At 38.1% G+C, this 10,790-nt stretch overlaps 1 protein-coding gene across 2 annotated transcripts in view; it reads left to right on the forward strand.

The window, feature by feature from the left end:
• LOC135745137 (NLR family CARD domain-containing protein 3-like) overlaps positions 1-10,790 on the forward strand; it is a 223,092-nt gene that overhangs the window by 112,341 nt on the left and 99,961 nt on the right. For both annotated transcript variants that reach the window (XM_065263505.2, XM_065263506.2), the window contains exons 4-6: positions 9,886-9,981; positions 10,203-10,260; positions 10,399-10,606. In XM_065263505.2, the coding sequence (XP_065119577.2) occupies positions 9,886-9,981; positions 10,203-10,260; positions 10,399-10,606 (362 nt within the window). The remainder of the gene's footprint in view (positions 1-9,885; positions 9,982-10,202; positions 10,261-10,398; positions 10,607-10,790) is intronic.

Consider the following 10,790-nt stretch of genomic DNA (forward strand, 5'->3'; position numbering starts at 1 on the left):
GATTTATAATATAATGTATTTTTTGTGTTTTGCTAATCAGTGGCAGAGCAAGGGATTTTTCATAGGGGTGGCCAGGCAGGGGCCAGCAGTTACTCTGGGGTGGCATATAAAATCTCTATCATCCAACCTTAAAATACTTTTAAGTATTATAGTGTGTTAATCAGAATAATGTATAACATACAATTGCTACAATAATTAAATTTTTATTAAAATGAATTGAGATTAACATACAATTTATAGTCATAATTCAACCTCCATGTTTTTTAAACTATTTAATCAAATAAAACTTTTGAAATTTACTTTGAAACCAGAATTTATATCTCCCATTGCTGAAAAAACTAGAGACCAGAAAATCACGTGAATTTTGTAGGCCACTGAAATGTATTTTACTAAGATTTGTTTGGCTGCTTCTTGCTACTCTTTCTGAAGAAGGATGCTATATCTGCTGCCTTTCTCTTCATTTTCCCCTCATTTCAATGATTGTCTGACATTAAAACACTACAGCACAACATTAAAACATTACCATGTTTTTAAAAACTTATTAGGGTAAATGTATCTAGATTATCTGTTATATATAAAATCAATCTTAATCCTTGCATTTACGCTGTAATGTTCGTGTGGGATTTTTAATGTACAGTGACGAACTCTGTCAGATTAAAATCAGCTGTCACGCGGCGCAAACACACACAGAGGCGCGCTAAAAGAGAGATTCTCATTATAAAACAGATTCTTAAACAAGATTTTAAGCCATTTATGTGTTTTTACCGAACTTTAGAAGAGAAAACGCAGTGATGAAAACGCGGTTGAAATGTCTGTCATTTATATTCACGCCGGAGCCTGAAGAAACATCACTCTAGAGTCCACTCCGTCCCGCAATTCCCGCCCCTCCGTGTTCGTCGATCAGGTTTCATGCACGAATGTAATGCTCAGTTAGGTTAAACCAGGCTCGATAAGGTTACTTATTTCCTTGCCTTTTTTCGGAACCAATATTGTTGCGTCGTCCCTCTCTCAGTCGCCACCAGGATTTTCTGCAATGGCGCTCATTTTTCCTCTCATTTCTGTGAAAATTGCTGCTCCAAATCCACCAAGTAAACCGACGTGTATAAGTTTGCCGCTTTGTTTCGCGTCACGCGAGTGACAGCCAAACGTCGCAAATGAGGAGAAGAGAGGAGAGAAACGATCGGGTCTGATTGGTGAATACAATCATACTTCGCCATCCGCCATTTGCGAACGGTCAGAAACACGTCCTTGTTGATACTTGGAAAGGAAGGAAAATGCATCTCTTTGTCATCTGCCACCGGTGTGGCCCTGTTGCGCGGGGACGGCAATTGTGGTTCCGTCCCGGGTTACCATGGCGACGGCTGTGAGATACCCCCCTCCCCCCTTATTTTTTTTTACATATCTGCATGATTCACGTAGGTCACATTTTCAGGTTGGAAAATCCGGAATTCCGGATTAATCCGGAAAAATCACATCCCTGTATAATAGATCATCCAAACAGCGCCGTCGAAAACTTGACCTCCTTTAGAGATGTTACCAATCGCTCCCTCGTTCCTCCATTAGCCAATGACTTCATAGAAAATATTGATAGACAAAACATGTAGCCAATTATATAAAGAATACAACGATCTCTGTATAACTTGTGTGTGTTTGGACTCATGCTGCGCTGCAAGAAATGACAAAGACATGACGACAAAGTACTTTGACGTCATCCGACTGCGGCGCCGCATAAAGTCAGTGACGCGGCTGACGTACGATGTGGCTGACTGTTATTTGTTCCGCCCCAGCTTCTTTTATTTCTCTTTGTTTTGTGCGCCCGAGCTTTACAGTCTGGGGAGACGCACGCTATAAGTTTGAAAAAAACATGGACTACTTTGATGATGTTTTTATTACCTTTCTGGACATGGAAACCGTACATAGATTTTCAATGAAGGGGACAGAAAGCTCGTGGACTAAATCTAATGTTAAAACATCTTAACTCTTTCAGCGCAAGCGTTTTAAAAAAAGTTGCCAGCCAGCGCCAACGTTTTTCATGATTTTCACCAAAGTTTAATGCCTTCCAGAAAATGTTCTTCTTTAAATATATAAACATACAATATATCAAATGAAAGAACAGACCCTCTGCTTTCAAACAAAAAAACCCATTTCATCCTACCTTCAGTGGTTCTTTTGTAATCAGCTTTTGAATATGGGTAGGTTTCTACCACATTTTGAGCAAAAAGCAGAGATAATTCAATTTTTGTGACGGACTTTTCATAGAGATCCCATTTAGAGTGATCTTTAAAACAGACACGGACATGCAGCCGCTTGCCATAGGGCAATACTTCTGGGTTTAAAAAGTTGCGGAAGGGATAATAGCGGTATTGCGGAAAGACGGAGAATCTCGTCATTGGCGGGGAAGCGTTTTCTCTTAATTGACGAGATATCTCGTCAATGGTGTGGAAAGAGTTAAACTGTGTTCCAAAGTTGAACGGAGGTCTTCCGAGTTTAGAACAACATAAGGGTAAGTCATTAATGACATTATTTTAATTTTTGGCGAACTATCCTTATTTAGTAGTCATGCTGTTCCTTTTGGGGGCAGAGGCGAAAACACAAGCTTATACAGTACAATAAAATCTACACACATACAATGACGCCCCCCGCTGCACGCTAGAATCTCCGGAAAAACAACCCTATTTTAACGCAAAATGTACGCTTTTAAATATACAAAAACTTTGTTTCTCATTTTCTCGAAACTTGTGCTGCCGACTTGTGTCACTGGTTTCCCTGACGGGTCACATTTGTGTTACACGGCAAAAAATGACTTTTTTTACTTAGTATTTTTTGTCTCGTTTTCAGTAAAAATATCTAAAAATTCTTAAATTAACATGTATTTTCTTGATGAGCAAAATTACCTAAGAAAATAATACTAGTTTTTAGACAAAAAATATGCAATTTAAGTGAATTGGCAGAAAATTTTGCTTGTTTTACGGACAATTTCACTTAAATTGTATATTATTTGTCTTAAAACTAGTATTATTTTCTTAGGTCATTTTGTTCATCAAGAAAAAACATCTTCATTTTAAGAATTTTGAGATATTTCTACTGAAAACAAGACAAAAATACTAAGTAAGAAAGTAATTTTTTGCAGTGTACTTCCTGCGTTTTAAAAACACATTTGGGTTTCTTCTTGATTGGCTTTTATCAGTATTGTGATGAACAACTGTCTTTCTCTTTATCTTGTGTGTTATGCTGTTCGTCTCCAGGTGCATTTAAAAATGGATTTGGTTTTCTTCTATGTCCGTTTTTTGTCATCCCTGTTACTTCTGTTTGGCAGACCACGTTGATTCTCTACGTTCTCTTCATCTGAAAAGTCAGGCTCCTTGAAGTGTGCACTTAAATGTGCATTTGAAACCTACTCTGTCGAATGATATGACGATCTCCATCATTATCGTGGTAACCAGTGTTAGCGTGCCCTGCAAATCTCAAGTCCGAAATACCTCTGTACGATGCCCGCCGAATCCCTTGCTAAAAAGGCCGGGCGCACGTGGAGGATGCAAGGTCCGGTTTTCATGATAATTGAGTCGGTTATATCGGCATTCAGGATCATTAGCTCTAAATCTGTTGCTTGTAAACATTGTTACACTATAAGTTTTTAAAGATTGGAAAGGCCTGCTGAGTTGGACACAAGACATCGACCTCGGCCCGAACCACATGCATGACTTTGCCATCGTGCAGTTGTTAATAATTATCTATCAAGGTATGAACGGTCTGGTCAATTGCGATGTTTCGGTACTTAACTGTACCTTCCTCAGGCAGGCCAAACGTTTGCAAACTCCCCAAAGCATATGATAGATGCACAGTACGACAATGTTGTGTGGTTCTATCAAAGCAGCTCACAAGTGTCTTACAGTGATGGGAATAACGGCGTTATAAGTAATTGGCGTTAGTAACTGCGTTATTTTTTTCCAGTAACGAGTAATCAAATAAATTACTGTTTCCCCCGTTATAACGCCGTTATCGTTACTGACATTAAAATGCTGCGCGTTACTAAAATTGATCTAACTGTAGTGATTTTCACCCGAGTATGCTCACTCTCTCAGCCAAACACTGATTTTCTCGTGTGTGTGTGTTGGGAGAAACATAACTGATGCTGATTGGTGTGTCTGTGTGTTAGAGGGGGTGGGAGAACCACATAGCTGATGGTGATTGGCTTAGTCTCCAACGTTATCCAACCAAAGGCAGAGTTCACAAACAGGCACGCCCACTCGCACAGTCCGACTGAGTCTGAGCGAGCGAGCAGTGTAAAAAAGTCTGAGCAACTTTGTCACTTTGTCGCTAGATTTAGCAACTTTCTATCACTTTAGCGACTTTATAGGACAAATCTAGCTATCTTTTCTGACGTGGTTGGAGACATTTGTAGACTGACATGAAAATACGCGTCGTTTTCTCTTCTCAACGAGCAGCGGTGCTGCTGATGACTGTGCCCCATCTCAAAGCACTGACAGGCAGCCCGGTCATCGCGCATCAATCACTCCGAAAACACCGGCGACAGGGTGATGGCAAGTACAACAAGCTCAAAGGTAGCGATCGCAAACACGAAGTATAAAGCACTACTTTTCCATTGTTGAGGTGAAAGGCATTAATGTTTGTGTAATGTGCAACTTATGCCCATGAAGAAAAAGTCTCTCCACGTCTGTGGCAAGTAATTCTGATCTAATAAAGCACCTCAAATCGTCACATGCTGCCAAAAAATTTGTGATTTCTCTTTAGTATTCAGTTTAGTCATTTAACATATTTAATTTGTAAGGGGTATTCAAGTTATTTGAAATATTAGATTTTTTAAGTAACGCAGTAATTACTTTTCCTGGTAATTAATTACTTTTATAATAATGTAACGCAGTTACTAACTCAGTTACTATTTTTGAGAAGTAATTAGTAACTATAACTAATTACTTTTTTAAAGTAACGTTCCCAACACTGGTGTCTAAAGGGGTCAACACTCCCTCAACTGGTGTCAAGGGGCTTCCTCCTCCTTCTTCTTCTTTTACAGCGGATCACAGACTTAAGTGCATTACCGCCAACTATCCCTCGAATAGACCATTAACACTCTAACTTGATTAACCTAATCTTAATCACTAAAATCACTCTCCAGGTCCTCTGTTCACCCTCAGTCTTCTTAAAGAAGGAAAAAAAAGGAAACCTTATAATAGCTTATTCAGATTGGTGCTTGTCAAGAACTGTAACATTAATGTCTTTTTATATAATATTATTCTACCTGAATATAATAAATATTTAATTGTAAACTGCTCTCCCATTTTTTCCATTTCATTCTTCAATTCATTTTTTTCAACTATATATTCCCTACAGTACATTATAGCATGTTCAACTGTTACCTTAACAAAATACCTTGCATAGCCCTGTTGGGTGTTTCTTTATTAGATGCATTGTACTGTTTAATTTTGTATGCCCCAGTCGTACCTTGTGATTAAGTTCTCCTCTGCTCTGCTCCTAAAAGATTCTCTTCCTTTCCCCACCATTGGCTGTATTTGATACAGCCAATAGTCTTCCCTTGGAATCTGTGTCCCAATGCTTCTGCCATTCTTTCCAAATTTTCTTTTTAATAATAGATTTAATTTCAGACCTACTAAATGGAATCTGAATACCAACATTCTCTTGTTCTACCGCTTTTTTGCTAGCGTATCTGCTTCTTCGTTTCCACTCAACACGATGTGAGCTGGAACCCACAAAAATTAACAATTATACCATTTGGCTCTAATGAATATAGTTCTTGCCTAATTTCTATTATCATTTCTTGTCTTGTTTCTGACTTCTGCTCATTCAAACCTATTAGAACTGAACTAGAATCATACGATTGCCTTGGATACTTTAACTTCACTTATTATGGCAATGAGGTGGATTATCGCAAACATTTCTCCTGTTTAAACTGACAGACAATATGGTATTCTGTTTTCTTTCTCACTTTTATCTTAGGAACTACAAAAGCTGATCACACACACTCAATTTCTAGGTATTTTGAAGCATCAGTGAATATATGCATAAATTCTCCATATATATGACCCCATATATTCACTTATACTACATATCTCAGTTTCACGAGTTCACACTTACAAATCAGTCAGATAGATTAAATTTAGAAGTGTATTTGGGCAGCTGTCCGGGGAGAGGGCTCTGAGCTTGGTAATTGGCCGAACGCAGAGTATCCCCCAGGAGATGGGGTGGTAGAGGGATTCTGAAGACTGTAGATCTGTCTGTGAGTTTGACTGTGATTATATATGGGCTTGCCTTAATGCTGATTGGGTAGATATGTTGTATACGGATTGTAGACAGTCAGTGATACTAGAGTATTTATTGATTACTGATTGTAGACAGCTGGTGACACTTGAGTAGCTTATTTTGACGTGTTCCATCCTTTGTCTTTGGCTATCTAATAAGCTAAGGTCAACTTCTGGTCGGGGCATTACCCACATTGGTACTGTTGATAAAGGAATTCTTACAGAATACCCAACCTCTTCCCGACTCATTGCTTTTATTATTTTCCCATGGAGAGGTTTGGACCTGGCGTGCTAGTCCAGTTAAGATGTTTAAATGCATATCAATCAGCTCTAATAATGGAGGAATTTTTTTAGGTCGACTTGACAACGTCGGTGTCCAATCCGATCCGTGGGTGAAAGGTAGCTTTTGTTTGCAGCTTTTCTTTCCTTCAAAGAAGGTCTCTAATTTTAATCTTCTATGATAATTTAGTACATTTTTTCGTAATTCAATTTTCTGAGTTTTCATGCTTTGAGGAGTCGGCATGAAGGATAAGCCTTTAGAGAGTACAGAATTTTGTTACGGTGTGATGTAAATCAATTGGACAGATTAACAATAAGGCTATGCTGGCCGATTATGCGGTTTCCTATGCTAGCAAGTTTAAATGCTTTGCCCAATGTTTGAGCATTGCTCTGGCTGTTGACGGCTTCCAGTGAACTTAATCCCTCTCAACTATGAAGTGTGTATGCGACAGTGGAGGAATGAATCTTGCTTTTTTAATATGGAAGTTCAGTTTTTCTACCGTATTTATGACATTCTCTATCTCCTGGATTACTGCCAGTCTCAACCTCTGTTGTCTATTGTTGATTCCAAATGCAACAATGAGTTTTTCCAGATTAACGGCTATGGTGGCCTTCTGCAGGCGATTATTCACATGTTGGAACTTAGCTCCTGGAAAGCTGTCTATCTGTAGGTCTTTAACATTAAAAGTCCCAATAATAAATAGGCGAGACTCTGCTGGGTCCTCCCGACAGTCACACAACCAAGGGTACCATGAAAACAGTACCCACAGGTAAACCACCCACGCTTTGTCCGTTAGATAACGAAGTGGCATCTACCTCACGAGTGGGTGGGGCCTCCCCGTTAGATAGTAAATCGCAATCAGTAAATTCCTTTACGGGAATCAGAAACGCCAAAAGCTAGAAAGACGACGGCAGAGAAAGCTAAAATAAGCCTCCACCCCGGCTGGGACAGAGGGAGAGATAATCCAAATTCTAACACATCCGTCTACTCCGAAATCTTTCAGTATACCGACCAGACATATTAACACTAACAGGAAACTTTCAGACTGGAGCCTCACAATTAAAAAGAAATCTCTTATTATTGAGGAGCTTCACAAAGTAAGACAACGGTGAAAGTGAACCCATCTCTATATTTTTCCTGCCCCTTTCACTCGAGTGGTCAGAGAATAAAATTAATTTATGCACTTAAATGCAGTAATATAATAATGATATTATGTTTGCAGAGCCATGGCAAGATGCTATTTAAAATACAATTCATAAAAACTTTGTAGATGGTAGGGAGTGATGAAATCTATGTTGCTGGGTCTTCAGGTATATTGTCTTTTTTCAATCTTCTATGTATAAGGGCTCCTTTCCATGAATTTGGATCACAGATGACATCTTCTTGATTTTTATTGCAATAGTAATTATAAACTCGCTCTGTATCATTTGTATTTGGTGGAGATTATGGAAAAACACTGTTATTGAGGATGACTCTTATAGCTTTAGTCTTATTGTTATTCCAGAGATCGCGGCTTACCTTTCTGGGGTCCTTTTCTGCTGCGTCCTCACTGTTCTGTTGAGCGCTGGTTAAATGACCTTGCGTAAATCGCAACTTCTTCTCTGTCCAATCTGTCAAGGCCTCCAGTGTTCTGTCTGTTGGGGTTTTTGAATATTTGGCAGTTTGTTGAGAACCCTCACCGTGTATTTAAGAAGAGGTATTCCGTAAGATCTACCATTTCGATGATGCACAGAAAACGTGCCATTTTTGTGGTATATTCCATTTAAAATCGCCATGACCTTATTTACGCGAACAAGCACACAAACACACAGTAAAGTTGCCTAATCACAGACTTTGCAGTTCTTTGCAACAAAGTTGAGCAAGCCACGTAAAATACCAGATTATCTGAGCATCATGTCCACGCAAAGGAAGCTCAAATACGCTTTATCACGCAGACTTTGAAACAGCAAACAGGGAAAACAATGAATATCATGATGACTTACATAGCCTACTGTAGCATCCTGCTAATGTTAGCCAACTCCATTTGCCATAAGTCCATAAGCACACAGTGTAAACTCGACCATGATCATTTCCTGCTGCTCAATTGGGTCCAAGCTCCTTAATCCTTTATTTATTCTTCAACTGAAAGCCTTGTAAAGGTTGATTTTGTAAGCCTCAAATCAGTGAAACCCCAGACACACAAAAATGACAGTACAACTGACAAAGTACAACTAAATTACTTTTTAGTATTAATTTTGTATTAATTTGCACTATATATTTAACCTTTTGATAACATGTTAAAGTAGCTTTCTTCTGTGGCCAACTGTGGGGGGCGGCGCCCCAGCTTACCCTATTGACCAGCTACCACTGTCCAGATGACATTAGCTCTATACAGGACAGTTTTCTTCATAAAGTTTGTTTTGGATAGGGGGTCATTAAATGACCATTATTTGCCTTTCTGGTGTTATGATTGTGGAGTTACAGTACACTATTCGATTAAATAGAGGCATTTTAATTGTCAATGTGTTATATATCATGGTACTTAAAGTAGCTCTTATTTTTTGGTTTGAAGTGAGCCATGAAAGAGTAAAATAAATCTGATCTCTCCTTTTTTAATTAAGCAGCCCACAACAACTTTTTTGTGACATATTTTTGTCAAGTCCTTTTTAGATTCAAAGGACCACACCGCAGTGCAGTATGACAAGTGATATAATATTAATGACTCTGTAACATAATGACAACATTTTTAAGTTACTGCAATGCTGCATCCCATTCTGTTAACAATAGTATTTATGTGTTCTGTCCAAGAAAGACTATTGTCAATAACCAAACCCAACAGTTTAGCATTTTCTACTTGTTGTATTCTTTGCCTGGCTATATACTGTATTTAATTCCGATCCAAGAATCAATGTTTTGATCCAATAATCATACTTTTAGTTTGGATATATTTAAGACTAATTTGTTTCCATTAACCCATTCATATGCTGAATCTAATTCTCTAGACATAACATGGTTAATTTTGTCACATGAGTCTGAAGCATAGTAAACAGTTGAGACATCTGCAGACATTGTCATTGATGCTTTTTTGCTAGTTAAGGGCAAGTCAATAATAAAAACACAAAACAAAAGATTACTCAAAAAACTTCCTTGTGGTAAACCACATATACTACACTTATAATTAGATAAAAACCATTATTTAAAAAAAACTGAGCTCTGTGGGAAAGATAACTTTTCATAAGTGCAACAGCAGAAGGAGTGAAGCCATAGCTCTTCAATTTAAATGTTATTGAATCAAGAGAGACTTGTCTACTATAATTTTTTATTTTATGTTTAATTTCTGTTGTGTTTTAGAGAATCTGCTGAACCCAGTTGTGTGTCAATGAAGAGTGATGGATCAATAGTTCATCCAGTTAACTTCAGTTCAGGAGACTCTGGTACAAATGTGAGGTGAGGATCAGTCTCATGGTTTAGAGGAGTAAATCACTTCATCACTCTGTATTCTCTCAACTGGATCAGTCTGTGATTCTGGGGAGATGTGTAAATATATATAAAAAGAGTATGCTCAACTTTACAATACTGACAAATACACACATTCATCTCTGTTTACTGTTGGGTATTACATGTTTGAATTTTCTTACATGTACATATTAATGTATTTTAAATTACAGTAACGCAACAGATGATACAAAGACATTCAAAGGGAAACACATTGATTCTGTTTTCCAGGTAGGATTCTTTGAGTGTACGTGTGTGCGCGTGCGTTTGTGTGTGTGCACCTGTTGTGAATCCAGCTGAACATTTAGCAACAACATTTTCTGCACACAGATAATTATATAAAACTCTGTGTTTGAACAATGAATTCAGGATCTTGAACACAAAGTCATCTCTCTGATGAAGAAAGAGCTAAAGATCTTCAAAAGACTACTGAGCTCAGATTACCCAGCATGCTCTGAGAGAGAGGACGAGGAGGAGGATGAAGATCAGATCAGAGTTAGAGAGGAGCTTCTGAAGATCACACTGCATGTCCTAAAGAAGATGAACCAAACAAACCTCGCTGATAAACTACAGACCAGTAAGAGTCATAACTCGTTCAGTTTATTTCTACAGGACATTTAAACATGGCCCAGGCCAACCAAAGTGCTACACAGATATAAGAAACAAATAAATACAAAATAAAAATATAGGAGAGAGAAACATAAAGGTCTTTTAAGAATATCCTTTAAGAAGATAAAAATGATAATTGTCAATCTAATCAA

The sequence above is a fragment of the Paramisgurnus dabryanus genome, chromosome 10, assembly GCF_030506205.2.
Source record: "Paramisgurnus dabryanus chromosome 10, PD_genome_1.1, whole genome shotgun sequence".
Classification (NCBI taxonomy): Eukaryota; Metazoa; Chordata; class Actinopteri; order Cypriniformes; family Cobitidae; genus Paramisgurnus; species Paramisgurnus dabryanus.